Below are 17615 nucleotides of genomic sequence, written 5' to 3'. Positions count from 1 at the left end.
ACTATCATATCGCAGATTCAGTCAAATCCAAACACCAAAGTGGTGAAATCTTCGTGGATTTATGGCACCTTCCTTGCATGCAGGTTTGGCTAAAATCAGTTTATATTCAGAGCAGGCATTGCTCAGCTATGCCTTCTTTAGTACCATGAAATGTACTAATGTCCCTAGGGTGGTGGGAAGATTCCAGATGTGTGTGAAAGAGGCTAGAGTTTGCACCACACCTTCCATCCAGAACTATAGTGACAGACCCTTCCCTCTGGGGGGCACACATGGATCATTGCAGTGTACAAGGCCTTTGGACTCCAGACAAATATCAACTGCATATATATGTGTTGCAGCTTAGAGCAGTTCACAGAACCTGAATTCCTTCCATGTATTCAAAGACAATCAAATTCAAATCATGACAGACAACGTGACTGCCATCTTCTATATAAACAGACGGGGAGGTGCAAGATCATCTTTGTTGTGTCAGGAGGAAGTTTGACTTTGGAACTGTTGTATCCATTCTCAGATATCCCTTACTGTGGTTCACTTCCCAGGTCTGTAGACTATCTTGGCAGACAGGCTGAGCAAACATTTTTCGTCCAACCATGGATAGGAGGTCAAGGACTTGGTCATACACAGTATCTTCAGGGATTTTTTTGAGGAAAAAATGTTTTGTCTGAAAAATTTTACTGAGCACTAGTCCTATGACATTTGGATTCTGCGATAGAGAAGGAACTGAGTGGCAGCTGGGCCACTCCATTTTTTATGCTCTCAGTGCAGAGCACAAGGACGCTCAAGGCACATGCACAGCCCCAACAGAAACTATTGACCAAAAAACCATGCACATGTGCATGTGCACTACCAGGAGTGGACTATGTACATAGACGACACATTTCAAAGAACTCCAGTTACTGTACAGAGAAGTAGCCTCTCTTTCTGTGATCTAATGACAACGTAGTTATGAAAGCTCTAATTTCTAGTTGCTTCTTGTAGTGTCCAAAAAGGTTTTTCCATCTGATTGTTACTTGGTGGCCTATATGAAATTAATATGGTAGCCTGAGTCAAGTCTTTAGTGAACAAGTGTCAAATCATGAAATCACCACCACAATTGTCACTAATTGGCCCTTTAGTTAGCAATCTCATCACAGAAGATGAACAACAAATGGCCCAAGGAAACTGAATACCCTCTTACTCCTAGAGGTGGGGCCCTCATGTTCAGGGCTGAGCACACTGGGAAAGCAGGATGGAGAAGCTTCCACTTCTACGCATGCTCTACCTAGTCCGTGCACAAATTAGAGGATGTCATATCTACAGAGTTGCCAGTCTGGCACCTTTCACCACCATTAATTTCAATAAAAAATTGTTTTAAAGGTTTGGATAATTTTATTACCTAACAGAATAATAATTTTGCTTACAGTGTATGTGCTGAAATAAGGCTAATCAAACCTCATGCTTCTGGGTGGAAACTAACTACTGCAAAGTTGGGAAAGCATTAACTCTTCTCTCCCTTCATCAAGCATTATGCGATTGCTAAAATAGAGGACAGGTATTTTCCTCCTTTCTGTAAAGAAACAGGTAGTAATCTCTTCTGGTGATGTGATTCTGGACTTGATGAATCAATGCAAAGTCCTGTGTTCTTATGGTCTTCTGTAGGGTCAAGAATGTGATTGGGTGCTTTATCGTTTATCGAAGCAGGGCCCTTTCCATACTGATAAGGCAAAGCTTGAAGGGATATATGTAGCTTTCTGGTGGGTGAGATAGAATGTGCCCACAACATGTGAATAACAAAAAGGAATAAAGTAAATAACAGAATAACAAATTGTGAAAATATCTAGAACTCTAGCATGTTTCTTCTGTGTTCAATTTCCAGTGCATATAGAAAAGAATGACAAATGTGGAGAAGACGATCTGGCTGATCCTCTTGTAAACAAAGTAAGAAATTAGTTTCTTCACTTCAGAGGTGATTAGTGTAGTGAATGGAATAAACTATGGAGTGGGCTCTTAAAAGGCTGCAGCTGGATGTATTTGGGCGGTACTTCACTGTGTATCTGGACCACTCGCCCTGCCATGGCTGCACCAGATGAGAGGGGCCAATGCCAAGCTCCTGAGATGGAGTCTGTCCTTCCAGGATTATGAGATGGAGGTGGCTTGAAGGAATATTAAGGACTGTACAAAGTGAATTCCTCTTGCTGGGGGTTCTTGGTGAATCTCCATGTGGGTGTTAATTTTATTTAGGGCTGTCAAGCGATTAAAAAAATTAATCGCGACTAATCGCATTGTTAAACAGTAATGGAATACCATTTATTTAAATATTTTTGGGTGTTTTCTACATTTTCAAATATATTGATTACATTTACAACACAGAATCGAAAGTGTATAGTGCTCACTTTATATTTACTTTTGATTACAAATATTTTCACTGTAATAAATAAAAGCATGCTCCACACCTCATCCCTCTCAGATTTTGGAAGGCACTTCTGATTCTTAAACCTTGGGTCGAGTGCTATAGCTATTTTTAGAAATCTCACATTGGTATCTTCTTTGCATTTTGTCAAATCTGCTGTGAAAGTATTCTTAAAACAAACGTACTGGGTCATCATCTGAGACTGCTATAACATGAAATATAGGGCAGAATGAGGGTAAAACAGAGCCAAAGACACATAGTTCTCCCCCAAGGAGTTCAGTCACAAGTTTAATTAATGCATTATTTTTAACGAGCATCATCAGCATAGAAGCATATCCTCTGGAATGGTGGCTGAAGCATGAAAGGGCATATGAATGTTTAGCATATCTGGCACATAAATACCTTGCAATACCAGCAACAAAAGTGTCATGCGAAAGCCTGTTCTCACTTTCAGGTGACGTAAATAAGAAGCAGGCAGCAGCCTCTCCTGTAAATGTAAACAAACTTGTTTGTCTTAGTGATTGGCTGAACAAGAAGTAGGACTGACTAAACTTGTAGGGTCTAAAATTTTACATTGTTTTGTTTTTGAGAGCAGTTATGTAACAAAAAAAAATCCTTTTATAAGTTGCACTTTCATGATAAAGAGATTACACTACAGTACTTGTATGAGGTGAACTGAAAAATACTGTTTCTTTTGTTTATCATTTTTACAGTGCAAATATTTTTAATAAAAATAATAATATAAAGTGAGCACTGTACACTTCGTATTCTGTGTTGTAATAGAAATCAATATACTTGAAAATGTAGAAAACATCCAAAAACATTTAATAAATTTCATTGGTATTCTACTGTGTAACAGTGCAATGAATCGCAATTAATTTTGTTGAGTTAATCATGTGAGTTAACTGCGATTAATTGACAGCCCTAATTTTATTATATTTTGGGATAATACCGTAAAGTCCAATAGCTTTAAAGTACTGTAAAATCAGCCTCTTGCAATTCTGCACTATCTAAGAAGGAGAGTGGAGAGGGCCTTCTTATGGCAATGCTATGCTACTTACTGAGTGCAAGAGATTAATTTTAGAGTAAGAGCTTAAGAGAGATTGCCAAACTGTAGTCTCACTAACAAACTGTGTGGCTTGGCATCTTCACAAACATCTGTCTGCCGTTTAGCCCTAGATAAGTAAAGCCATGTTAAAGTGACTTCACAAGACCTGTCTGTAATTGCTTACAGCACTCAGAAGCGTATAACCTAACAATAGAAATATTTAGATTATGTTGATCATAAAGCAGTCAAAGGCAAAATCTTTTTGTCAATTTTTATTCTTACTAAAACATTGCCATATAGATTTATACATGTGCAGCTTTATGCAATTAACTATGATGCTGCACTGGGCACTGTCTGTTCTGTATTCTATTCTACCTCATGCTCCTCATTGTAGTTAAGTCAATGGAATAACATTCAGTTTAAAACAACTGAATACTAAAATATTGATTTTTTTGTTGTTTTGATGTACTTTGAGGTTAAACAACAGAGGTATGGCCCAGAGACAGATTTAGTGGAAATACAGAAGACTCAGCAGCGGCATTTGACAGACTGGAGTTTTGCTGAACATTATGAGCCACGTCTTCTTCTTCAGGTATTTATGAGCTGGGATTCTCATAGGCACAGTAGCTTTGGAGGCTGGTGCACAGAGGGCTAATAACAGGCTACAGAGCATTTTACTGATAGGTCACTGATTCAGATTTGGCTCTGATAAATGGTTACCAAAAATCTATTATTCTTCAACTGCTTTTTGGTGATTTTACTAAATGAGTTTGTTATTTTAATCTATTTTGTAATTTTACTCATGACTCAAAAAACAGCATTGCAATTGTCCTTTTTAGCCTTGGAGTCCAGACTGAACACGTGATAGAAGGGACTTGCTTCTTATCCCTAGGACTGGCTTTTCTGTGACATTGGCTGCAAGGTTTAGGAACGCTTCCCTGCATCCATTTTATGAATAAATGGAAGACTTTAGTCTTCCTGACTGTCAGTAGAACAAAGGGTCCTATCCTTCAAGTTCTCCAGGTGCATTACTCTCATGGATATGAGAGACTCATAATAGAAATAGGGTAATGACTGATATTTATCTTAAAGGAAAGAAAAAACAAGAATTGTAAAAGATGAATCAGAGTGCAGTACTGCAAATGCATTGTGGTCTGTTCTTTCCTCACTTACTCTAGGATTGTGCCTGTTAGGAATATCCTAGAGTTGTACTAACCCAGAGAGTATGAGGAGGTGTTCTGCCATGAACCTCAGGGGGCATAGAGATGGAGCAGACCCTGTGCTCTGTTGACTTACAGGGGCTGTAGTTCTGCTTAGCTTTTTGTACTCTTCCCACCACACTGACCACACATGTAAGGGCCAGGTAGAATCTGGTCCTAAATTACGGTGCATGGGAAATTCCTACTAATGCAATGGACCTTAATATCTATACCACTGGTAGTAATTAACAGAGATGGTTATAAAATGTCCATGAAAACAAAATTTCAACCCAAAATGGAAACAGAAACTTGTAAAAACTTTTCCTTTTTCTTGTCAGCTCTAGAAAATAAATTTCTTCATTAAAATTGTCACATACCATTTCATTTTCTATATGGAAAGCAATATACTCTCTGCCACACCTTTACATATCCTTTTGCATATTACTGTTAATTAGTTTTCTTTTGTAAACTGAATATTCAATTAACTAGAATTTATTCATAAAATAGATTCAACCCAATAATTTATGATATATACATGAATTTCAGTTCCATTTCAGCTCTAGCATTCTGCAAAAATGATAGCAGATAAAATGAGATTCATCATAGAGCCAGTACATGCATTAAAAAAAGATGCACAACACAGAATGGGCTAGGAAAATTTACTGGAAAGCAGTAAATCTGGAGAACACCAGCAGTGATAGCACAGTGAATTGGATACAATATGAACTTATAATGTGATATAGCCATAAAAGAAATAAATTTATTTTCTTTCTGAATATATGTAGGCAAGGGGATGATACTTCTTTTTTGTATAGCTCCAGTCAAACCTGAAATATTGCATTCAGATTGCATCCCAAAGAGATGGGGGTGGGGGGTAGGAGAAGATCAAGTTATAGTTCCTATGAAATTGCTAGTGGAGTTGGCTGACTGCATGGGTATAGCTAGTGGCACTTCTTAAATGCATGTGGTTATGGGAATACAGCTTCTACATGCCTGGGGACACTACAGAGACTTTCTGTCTGCTGGAGGCAGAAGGCCTTTTGGTGCTTCTGGTATAGTGAGGCTTTGTGCCATCCCTTATTATGTGCCATCCCTACAAGGCACAATCAAGCCCTCTTGTAGGAGTTGGGGGTACCATTTGTCTGTATGGAGGATGTGTCTTAAGTATTAATTTCTTTTCATTTTCAGGTTTTACACAATGCAACCCAACAATACAGGTGTATCGATTCCTATTACCACACCCAAGATAACTCTCTGCTTATAGTCCTTCACAACCCAATGAACCAACACCGTCAGTGCAAGGAATCTTGGGATATTGCAATGCACTCTGATGTTGGATTCAGGTAATACAGTTTTTTTAGATGTTATCTTCAAACAGGCATTTTAGCTGAAAGCCTGGCAATGGAAAAGGGCCTTGACATAACAAGCACTTATGAAATATGGTGGCATCAGAAAAATCAATGGGCTAACTGTAATACCTGGCAATAAAGTGTTCAAGAAGAAATTACTAAGTCATTAGGGAGAAGGGATTGGGGACATAGTAATAGCACTATATCTAAAATATACCACAGACTCTACTGAGGTAAAAAAATTCTGAGTGACTAGAGCCACTCCATAGAATTTGTATGCTTACAAATCACAAGTCATAAGAATACAAATATGTTAATAGGGTTATACACTGGCCTCCATATCAGAAAAAAAGATATTGGGGGCACTATTTGGAGGGAACTCAAAGAGCCAACTAAGTTAATTAAACAAATCAGTTCCTTCAACTACCCATATATGAACTGGTCAAATGTCACAACAGGACAAGATTTACAGAAGCAATTTCACAATACCTTAAACAATTTCTTCTTGGAACAGTAAGTCATAGAGAATACAAACAAAGGGTCTATTTTTTGTCCCTGATTAGTTTCCACAACACCTGATTTTGGTGCTGTGGTTCAGGAATCGAAACAACAGAGTAGTCAGTGAAAAATTTGAGATTCTCTGGCACGGTTTGCAAGGATTTGTGGAGTCTTGTAAGGATAATCATACTATAAGTACAACAGGAGGTACTCAGTGCCTATACAGAAAAAGTGTGAATTTTCTGTCCCAGCCCAACATGTATTTCTTTAAGGAAACAAGCAAAAGGAGCAGCAGCAGCTATTGAAATAAAATAAAATATGTCCATTTGTCCTGGTTTTTCAAGAAGAGTCTCTGTTTTCATATGATGTCTCACTATCCTTGGAGCGTCTTTTGAAATAGCTGACGTCATAATTTTTAATTCTAGCAGTTAATTTTTTTTTATAACTACAAAATATTTGTTCACATTATATCACTATACCAAGCAAAACTTGCTCTGGGTTAATCAGGAACAGATCGTCCAATGGAATGAGTGTTCTTCAAGCATTTCTCCGCACAGATCCTGTTGTAGGTGTGTGCACCCCACGTGCATGAACTCAGAATCTTTTAGCCAGTACTATCTGTTAAGGCTGCATATGCATCCTGCACACCGTCAGGCTCCCTCTCTTGAGGCATAAAGGATGGAGAAGCCCCTACCGCTACTCAGTTCTTTCCTACCACCCATGGCAGCGTGTTGGAGAGGTACAGTGTCTATCTCCTTCCCCATAGCTTGTTACATTAGGTTTAGAGGTTAGTAGTGAGTTTGATCTTTTTTTTTTTTATTTCTTCATAACTAAGTTTCATACAAGCCCATTGACGAAAAAGAGAGAGAGACTTTTTATTTGTTTTGAGTTTCCACTTGGTACCGAAACATAGATCTGATGGATGAGATGTTGTCTCCAGGCTTTAAAATCTGTTCTGCCTGTGAGGCATCTATGCCTGCAAACAATAGACTAATACATGCCTTTTTTGTCAAGTGGAATCATAGATCCACAGCAAACATTCATTTTGCAAATCTTTCTCTAAGTGCATACAAAAAGCTCATGATGCCCATCAGAAATTATTTTTAATGGAAAGACCAGTGAAGTATGTCTCTGACTCTGAGTTCCTTCTTTGAAGGCAGCCTGCTGCTGCTGCTTCAAAACCAGTTTCTGTCAGTGCTTCAGCTACCAGAGATACTCTTCCAGGAGCTAAGAGGTCAAAAGGCTCTAAGAGACCTCGTGCTTCTCAGAAACACACTGAACCTTCTCTTCAGATCAATCAGTGGATCCTGCTGCCCATGGCAGAAAGGAGCAGAGATCTTCGGCTGGCACTTGGCACCAGTCACTGTCCCATGTACCACTGAATAAGAGATCTAATACTCCACTCTTCTGATTTCTCCAAGCCTGCAAAATCTGATTGGTGTATAAGTCTTCAGAGATTGTGGAATTATGTTCTTCTGCTTCAATAACATATTTTCAATCCTCTCTGACTGATGCCTCTACCTCAATACTGAGGGTACTGGTACCATCTTTCACAGAATCTCCAGTAAAGTGTCCTGATAGGAATATTACATCTATTGAGACATCCGCATGATACTGTCTTCCTTAGAACCGCTTCCTACTTCAACTCAGGCTACCTTTTCAACACCTGCAGATGTAATCATCACTCCAGAACCAGAATATCTTCTCTTGGACATTTCTCTACTGTCTGTGGTATCCAAGTCCCTTCCAGTACCAGAACCAAAGGTGTCAGTAATTAAAATCTCTCTGCAATCATCCTCTACAGTACCGGTATTGATATCTCAGAGACTGTTGCAATCCCTCAGAGATCTACACCACCTCTAGAAGAGTTCTTCTCATCTGCAGTTTCACCTTCTCATGACAGTTGAAGCCCTTCTCTTAGATTTTCTCCCACTCTCATGGAGTGACTCTTATAAGAGACCTTGGAAGGAGTCCTCTTCATCACAGGTCACATGATTTTGAGAGATCACAAGCACCTTGGTTTCCACCACTGTGGCATCATGTGCCTTTTCCTTGTGTGATGCAATCTTTACTTTATTGGTCTATGTTTAATCCTCAGCCTCATTTTTCTGCTCCTTATTCATCTAGATCCAAATCTAGAAATAGGTCACCTCCTTCTAAGGCATCATCTAAGATAGTGCAGTCCTCAAACAGAGTGCTCCATCAGGAATTTGAGCAAGAACCTCATACTGAGGGGGGAGATCTTATGAAGGAGTATGGGGAGCAACCTATCCCTTTGACTATTTCTTCCTGTGGCAAATTGCCAGTACGATTATGATGGGTCCCGTGCTTCCTCTTCTTGGGGGGGGGAGGGGGTCAGGGCACAGTTTCCTGCCCCTAAACTAGAGTATTTACTGTCCCACTAGTAACCCAGAGAAGGGTAGTGGAGAGGGAGGGACCCGGGCCCGCCCTCTACTCCAGGCCCCGGTAAACCACTTGAACTAGTGCTTCCTTCCCTTGGGCTACTTCCCTCTCCTGCTCTTCAGCTTGTGGGGCTTCCTGCCCTCCCTCTCTGCACAAGCCGGGTGTCTCTTTACCTAGGGTCTTGGTCTTCTAGCCAGCCATGGCACTTCTCCAAACTCTCCTCTACTTCAATTCCTCCAAACTGCACTCTGCTCCAACTCCAAACCACTCTGCTCCAACTCCTTCCCCTGGGTGACTGAAGCAGGTGGTTTTTATCAGGTGACTAGCTTCAGGTGCTCTAATTGGCTTCAGGTGCTTTTAATTAATCTATAGAAACCTTTCTTCCCTCTAAAGGGAATAAGGCTTCTCCTCATCCTGGGACTTACATATCTCTCCTCTATCACTCTTCTGCTGCCTTCTGGCCATGCTGTATCACATTCTTCATAACCTGATAAAGCTGTGGCACCATCTGCTTCTTCACAGTTGATGACTTCAAGGATTTTAGGACCTTCTTAAAAGAATGGTGGTTACTCTGGAGATATCTGTAGAACTCATCCAGGAAAGGTCAGATAAGTTCTTTGATATTCTGCATCTGGTCTCTCATGGTCACTTGACCATTCCTATAAATTAGGATATCCCTGAACCAGTCAAGTATTTGTGGTAAACCCCTGCATCCATTTCTGTTACATCAACAAGAGCAGATTGGAGATAACAATTTTCTCCTACAGGTTATGAGTACTTTTTTTTTACCATTTTTTTACCAAACACATCGCTGGGTCTTTTTTGTAGTGGTGGATCATGAAAAATCTAAGCAGCAGGCTTTGGAGGGCCAGTTGGTGGTGAAAATTGTATAACAGGCCTTTTTGGATGTTTCTGACACTATGTCAGGATCAATGGCTACTGCAGTCACTGTGCACAGAACATCATGACTACAGTCATCAGACATTCCAGAAGAAGACCAGGCCACAACTGAGGGCCTTCCTTTTGAGGGCTGTGTTTTTTAAATTCAAAGATTTCTGAGATGCTTTATTCTTTTAAAAGACTCCAGGGCAACACTTCAGTTTCTGGGCCTACATACCCTGTTCCGTAAAGGAAGCAAAGTAGACCTCAGTCCTTCTTGAGTGAAGGGCCTCCATCATCCTTGTATTCATGCCAACAAAAGGCTCCTGAATTTTACAAGAAAGGACCATATTTCCAAAAGAAAAATGGCCCTCCTTCATTTACTGTTAATGCATACTCATCATCGGGCAAAGGTTGCAGGTTTGATGCTGCAGTCGAGAGTCTTGGACCAGTTTGTGAAGATATGTACCCCTTCTCCCCTCCATTTGACAACCTCCTTCCTTTTTCTGCAGATTCATGGATTGCAATTACTACCAACCAGTGTGTTTTAGAATATCCACAAAAAGGTACTTGTGGCACCTTAGAGACTAACCAATTTATTTGAGCATAAGCTTTCGTGAGCTACAGCTCCCTTCATCGGATGCATCGGATGCATCGAAAGCTTATGCTCAAATAAATTGGTTAGTCTCTAAGGTGCCACAAGTACTCCTTTTCTTTTTGCGGATACAGACTAACACAGCTGCTACTCTGAAACCTTAGAATATCCAGTAACAATATTCACTATAATTGCAATCTATTCATAGATTCATAGATATTTAGGCCAGAAGGGACCATTATGATCATCTAGTCTGACCTCCTGCACAATGCAGGCCACAGAATTTCACCCACCACTCCTAAAAAAGACCTCACACCTATATCTGTGCTATTGAAGTCCTCAAATTGTAGTTTGAAGACCTCAAGGAGCAGAGAATCCTCCAGCAAGTGACCCGTGCCCCATGCTACAGAGGAAGGCGAAAAACCTCCAGGGCCTTCCAATCTGCCCTGGAGGAAAATTCCTTCCCGACCCCAAATATGGCGATCAGCTAAACCCTGAGCATATGGGCAAGATTCATCAGCCAGATACTACAGAAAATTCTTTCCCGGGTAACTTGGATCTTACCCCATCTAAAAACCCATCACAGGCCATTGGGCCTATTTACCATGAATATTTAATTACCAAAACCATGTTATCCCATCATACCATCTCCTCCATAAACTTATCGAGTTTAATCTTAAAGCAAGATAGATCTTTTGCCCCCACTACTTCCCTCGGAAGGCTATTCCAAAACTTCACTCCTCTGATGGTTAGAAACCTTCGTCTAATTTCTAATCTAAATTTCCTAGTGGCCAGTTTATATCCATTTGTTCTTGTGTCCACATTGGTACTGAGTTTAAATAATTCCTCTCCCTCTCTGGTATTTATCCCTCTGATATATTTATAGAGAGCAATCATATCTCCCCTCAACCTTCTTTTAGTTAGGCTAAACAAGCCAAGCTCCCTGAGTCTCCTTTCATAAGACAAGTTTTCCATCTAGGCCAACTCCACACACCCTACCTGGTCCCTTTTCATGAACTCTTTGAATGGGAGCCTGCCTTGTATGGAGACAGACTCTTCTTCAATGGGGTGTAATAAAGATGCTGCCTCCAGCATTCTGCAACAAGGTGTTCTATTGCCACTGCTCCCTCATTCTGAAGAAGAAAGGGGGTTGGCATCTTATATTAGATCTCAAAGAAATCTCAACAAATTCATCCATCACTTCAAATTTGACTCCTTAGTCAGTAATCCTTTTTCTAGAGCCCATGAAGTCATTCACAACATTTGTTTTGCAGGATGCTTGCAACTGTCAATCTATCCCGACCACAGGAAATATCTACATTTCATGGTCAATGGCCTTCAGTATCAATTCAAAGTCCTACCATTTAGTCTCTCAAACGCTCCAAAGGTGTTTACCAAATGACTCGCAGTGGTAGCTGTTCATCTGAAGAGACAAAGCCTTCACTTGTCCACATATGTTGATGACTGATTGATTTGGGGGCATGCATCACAATAGGTCACCAGAGTTGTTCACATGGTTCTCCAGCTGTTTTCCTGACTTGGTTTCAAGCTCAGTTGAGACAAATCTACTCCCACCCTTACTAAATTGGTAGAATGTATAGGGGCAAGATTGGACACCTTCCTTGAGAGGTTTTGTATAATGAGAGATCTTATTTCAAACCTGCCTTACATGACCCCACAAGTCACCAAGACTGTGCTGTGTAAATTTTCCATTTATCTTACAGCAATTTAGTTCTGTCTTTTATGTATCTGTGTAAGTTTGATTAGAATTTGGTGCTTCAGATATACAGAGGGTGGTTAAGTGAACATAAATGCTAAGGGGCAGTATAAATCAGGAGTAACTCTAGTGAAGTCAATGAATTACAGTGGTTGTAAACCAGTAAGAGGGGAGAATCAAGATTTTGACTTTCTTACTGACCCTTGTTAAGTTGAATTAATCAATGGTGATTTATGGCTAGCTGGATTATTATTTATTTTTTTTTGGCAAATGATGCTTTTGCAGAAAAGAGAACTCAAATGTTAAACATAAAATGTAGTGAGCAAAGATTAAAAAGACAAAGATAAAAATTCCCATACAGAAAAAAAAACCTGGTAAACTCTACCAACTCTTAAAGATTAATGCAAAGTGTTCAGATAGCAGCTAAAAAACCAAGACTATCTCCAGTGAAAGGTAGAATGAAAAAGATATTGTTTGATCCAATATCATATCGTTTAATACAGTATTTTCACTGTTAATAGAAGTCATGTTTCTTTTCAGAAACTATCTGGAGCTGGTGGCCAACTCAATTGAAGACTGGGTGACAAAGGAAGAAACCAAATATCAGGAAGAAAAAATGGCTAAGGAACTGGAGACCCTTAAACTAGCGAAAGCCATGACAGAGAGACCTCCTGAAGATAAACCTTCTGCCTCCACTAGCAAAAAAGCTGCATCTCCTAAGAAAACAAGAAGTTGGTATCTTTCCATATTTACCCCAGAAAACTGATTCCCAACCCTCAAAAGTTTGAGTTTTGCTGAACTCACCATTCTGCAATGGAACAACATACCACCAAACAACCTTAACTCTGCGTTAGCATAGGGTTTTGCCATTGAATTGTAATACAATTAAATAATAATTGTGAAACACCAGTGTATCTGTCCTTTTAACCTTCTGACCAGAGAAACAAGAATTTTAAACAGGGAATCCATCCTGGCCTTTGCACTGAGCCAGACTTATTTTACTTTATTTTGGCAACATATTTATTGTTCCTCTCTCATTTCTCAAAGGCAGTACATCAAGACTGGACAGTAAAGCGGAGGTCACACCGGAACTTCCAGAAAAAAATACTTTTGTCAGAGAAGGCTCCCTCAAGGTGAGACAAGAAAAACAAAAGTCCAATAGTCTTTCCCCAGTTGGTGGATTGGGTTGTGTGAGGGGGCCCTGGCCCAGGTGGCAGGGAGGAGCAGGGTGGGTGAGAGGACCCTGGCCCAGCAGGCGGGGGGCATTGGTTCGTGTGTAAGGGGGCCCTCTCTGGCTGAGAGGATGGGATAGACTGCCCCACAAACACCTGCTCATGCTTCAAGCTGTGGATCCTGGTCTCTCCCAAATCCCCCTGCTGGGACTGGGAACTTTCAACCTTGATTCCTTCCCCCCTTCCCCCACGAGGTCAGGGGTGTCATCCTCCTCCTTCCCTCCCACCATCCCCCCTCCCCCCACCCGCCCGCACCTGCTAATGCTCCAAATGGCAGATCCCAATCTCAGCTCCTCGCCAGGCAGTGCTGTGATGGCTTCCCTGAGCCTGCCAGGGGCTGCTGTGGGGGGCCAGGCTGGGGCTCCTAATCACCACATGTTGTAATCACTACCCCCCTCTCCCCACTGGCCAGATAGAAAGCAGCAGCCAGGGCCAGGGCTGAGCGCGGATCAAGACAACCCCGAATTGTTTAGTCTGACCTCCTGTATAACACAGGCCATAGAATTTTTCCAAAATAATTCATAGAGCAGATCTTTTAGAAAAACATAACATCTTGATTTAAAAATAGTCAGTGATGGAAAATCCACCACAACCCTTGGTAAGTTGTTCCAATGGTTAATTACTCTCACTGTTAAATATTGCCTTATTTCCAGTCTGAATCTGTCTAGCTTCAACTTTCAGCCATTGGACCATGTTATGCCTTTCTCTGCTAGGCTGAAGAGTCCATTGTTAAATATTTGTTCTCCAGGTAAATACCTATAGACTGTAATTGAGTCACCCCTTAACCTTCTCTTTGTTAGACTCGAAGAGCTCCATATATTTAGTTTATCACTGGTTTCAGAGTAACAGCCGTGTTAGTCTGGATTTGCAAAAAGAAAAGGAGTACTTGTGGCACCTTAGAGACTAACCAATTTATTTGAGCATAAGCTTTCGTGAGCTACAGCTGTAGCTCACGAAAGCTTATGCTCAAATAAATTGGTTAGTCTCTAAGGTGCCACAAGTACTCCTTTTCTTTTTAGTTTATCACTATAAATTATGTTTTCTAATCCTTTAATTATTCTCGTGGCTCTTCTCTGGAGGGATTCTCTCCAGTTTATCAACATCATTCTTGAATTGTGGGCACCAGAACTGGACACAGTATTCCAGCAGCGGTCATACCAGTGTCAAATTCAAAGGCAAAATAACCTCTACTCTTATTCAAGATTCTCCTGTTTACGCATCTAAGGTTTGCATTAGCCCGTTTTGCCTCAGTATCACGTTTGGAACTCATGTTCAGCTGATTATCCATCATGACCCCCAAATCTTTTTCAGAGTCACTGTTTCTCAAGATATGGCCTACATTCTTTGTTATATACATTTACGTTTAGCCAATTAAAGTGTACATTGTTTGTTCACGTGCAGTTTACCAAGCAATTCATATTGCTCTGTATCAGTGACCTATACTCTTCATTATCTACCACTCCCCAATCTTGTGCCATCTGCAAATTTTATCACTGATGATCTTATGTTTTCTTCCAGGTCATTAATAGCAATGTTAAATAGTGTAGGGCCAAGGATCAATCCTTGCAGAACCCCACTCGAAACACACCCGTTTGATGATGATTCCCCATTTACAGTTACATTTTGAGACCTATCATTTAGCCAGTTTTTAATCCATCTGATGTGTGCCATGTTAATTTTGTATCTTTCTAGGATTTTTAAATCAAAATGTGGTACAGTACCAATCAAATACCTTACAGAAGTCTAAATATATTACATCAACACTTTTACCTTTATCAACCAAAATTGTAATCTCATCAAAACAAGCTATCAACCTATGTTAATTTGCATTAATTATATTACTCTCCTTTAATTCTTTATTAATCAAGTCTTGTATCAGCCACTCCATTATCTTGCCTGGGTTCGAAGTCTATCATTTCTATCTAGTGATGAACCAATACCATTTTTAGGATTCTTTTTGTTCCTAAAGTACTTAACAAACTCATTTTTATAGTCCTTAATTCTGTATGCCATGAATTTCCTATGTTCCTTTGCTTCCCTTCTCAATTTTCTACAATTCCTAGCTTCTGATTTATATCCATTACTATCTGCTTCTCTTTTCTTCCATTTGTTATGTTATTTTTAATTTTTTTTACAGCTGGCTTCATTTCGCTTCTAAACCAGGTTGGTTTTTTTAACGAGTACAGACATCTTCTTCAGTTATGGGATTGTGGCTTTTTGGGCACCTAGTAAAGTGTTCTTAAACAATTCTGAATTACCACTCACATTTTTTCTGATTAAAATCTTCCTCCTAGCTGTTTTGGCTCATAATTGTTTTCAGCTTTGTGAAACTGGCCCTTTTAAAGCACTGAGTATATACATTATTGGTCTGGACTTCATTCTGTTTGCACATTATAAATGTAATAAAGTCATGAAAACTTGTACCTCAGTTACCATTAATTTTTAGTTCTTTGATCAGTTCCTCTTTATTTGTTAGGACAAGGTCTAATATAGAATTCTCCCTTGTTAAATTCAACACTTTTTGAGTTAGGAAACTGTCATCTATACTATTTAGAAATTCCAAGGATGAAACCTCTAGCACATTGTCACTTAGATTCAATCTCCCATGATCTCGCAGCATTTTTTCCTACACATTATAGATAGGTGCGTAAGGAGCCGACCATTCTGTTCCCTAGTGTGATTTGGTGGTCCAAAGCAGACACCAACTAATACCCCATTTTGTGCTTTATATGTTAGTACGTTGATTCATAAGCATTCAAGATCATTTTCTTCTGAGTGATCAGTGACTCTGGTTCCATTTTCGACACTGTGCCACTTCCTGTTCCCTTTTGCACACTTGCTCCTTCTTAAATAGGTTATTACCATTGATCTTAACTTTCCAATCACGGAGACATCCCAACAGATTTCATTAATACCAACTAAATCAAATTTATGCTCATAAATGAGGAATTTCAATTCCTCTTATTTTTGACCCCTACCATTCATGTATAGGCAACTGAAGAATTTCTTCTCTACATTTCTTTGGGTTCCTTGATTAATTTTGTTCCCACCATCCCAATTTTGTGCTAACTTAACACTTATATCTTGCCTTTTTTTATCCATCCCTTTTGTTGTTAGTTTAATGCTCTCCTGACTACTCTAGCCAGCCTGCCCCTGAGGAGATTGATCCCTCTTCTACTGAGGTGGAGGCCATCCAAAATACACAGGTCCCTCTTCCCACAGAAGGCTGACCAATGTTCAAAACCAAAACCCTACACCACTCACCTAGCCAGGATTTCACTTCCAGAATCTTCCGCCTTCTGCCTTCCTTTTCTCATGCGACACAAAAGATCTCAGACAAGATCGCTCGGACATTCTTCTTCTTCAGCATGCTTTTGAGTTTCCTGAAGTCATGTATTATCTGCAAGATGACCATCAATGCATGTCATATGACGTACAAACATTAACTAGTAAACTCATTTTCTTGGTGCTCAACTTGAGCAACCTGATGCATAATTTGCAGAAGTTATGAGCACTCACAACTGCAGCTGAATTTGAGAGTTGTGCTTTGAACATATGAAGTGCTATAAAAATTCAAAATATTCTGAAGAATCCTATTGGCTTTGAAGTTACTTAGGTGTTTTTCAAAATTTTACTCTGTATCAGAATTCATAGCCATTTCAGGAGGCTGAATTAAAGTTGCAAAAAGAGTTTTTTATAGGACAGTAAGCATCTTTTGATAAAAACAAAACCATAGTTACCTAAATTCTTAACTTTTTGTAATAGGCTTGGAAGGAAGAGCATGATCGACTACTAGAGGAAGAACGACAAAGGGAAGAAAAGAAAGCAGAGATGAAAGGAAAGTCAGGTGGTAAAAATAAAGGACAGAGCAAAGAGATACCAGTGCCTGATGACAGCAAGGGGTCCAAGACAAAATCTTCCAAGGAGAAGTCTAAAGATGAGACAGCAAAACCCCCTGAACTTGAGGAGCACAGTACCCCAGCACCACCCTCTGAGAAAGTTTATGAGGTGAGAAGTCACAGTACAGCATCATATTAGAAAAGGGTTAGGTGTTTAAACTGTCAAGACTCCATTAGAGCTATCGTCCAAGTGTGAAACTGGAATCAGGGACAAGTTAACCCTAATTGTGTCTTGTTTAACTCCGTCATTTAAACAGCTGACCCTTTTCTGACAGAGTTCTTTGTACTGTTTAGGCATCTCATCTTTTTACAACTGAACTGTTCTTTTTTCTTGTATTTCTTGGATTTTTTGTACATGTGGAATGAACATAAGTATTGGAAGGATTCCCCCTTCAAAGATATAGGCC

At 39.9% G+C, this 17615-nt stretch overlaps 1 protein-coding gene across 8 annotated transcripts in view; it reads left to right on the top strand.

Moving 5' to 3' along the window:
- The window catches only part of SPAG17 (sperm associated antigen 17), a 307771-nt gene that overhangs the window by 179327 nt on the left and 110829 nt on the right, over positions 1–17615 (top strand). For all 8 annotated transcript variants that reach the window (XM_073310318.1, XM_073310310.1, XM_073310300.1 and 5 more), the window contains exons 15-20: positions 1856–1917; positions 3913–4029; positions 5825–5979; positions 12618–12808; positions 13125–13210; positions 17075–17317. In XM_073310318.1, the coding sequence (XP_073166419.1) occupies positions 1856–1917; positions 3913–4029; positions 5825–5979; positions 12618–12808; positions 13125–13210; positions 17075–17317 (854 nt within the window). The remainder of the gene's footprint in view (positions 1–1855; positions 1918–3912; positions 4030–5824; positions 5980–12617; positions 12809–13124; positions 13211–17074; positions 17318–17615) is intronic.

Source organism: Lepidochelys kempii, chromosome 1, assembly GCF_965140265.1.
Source record: "Lepidochelys kempii isolate rLepKem1 chromosome 1, rLepKem1.hap2, whole genome shotgun sequence".
Taxonomy (NCBI): domain Eukaryota; kingdom Metazoa; phylum Chordata; order Testudines; family Cheloniidae; genus Lepidochelys; species Lepidochelys kempii.
The sequence above is the reverse complement of the archived record's forward strand: the minus strand, read 5'-3'. Positions and strand labels throughout refer to the sequence as shown.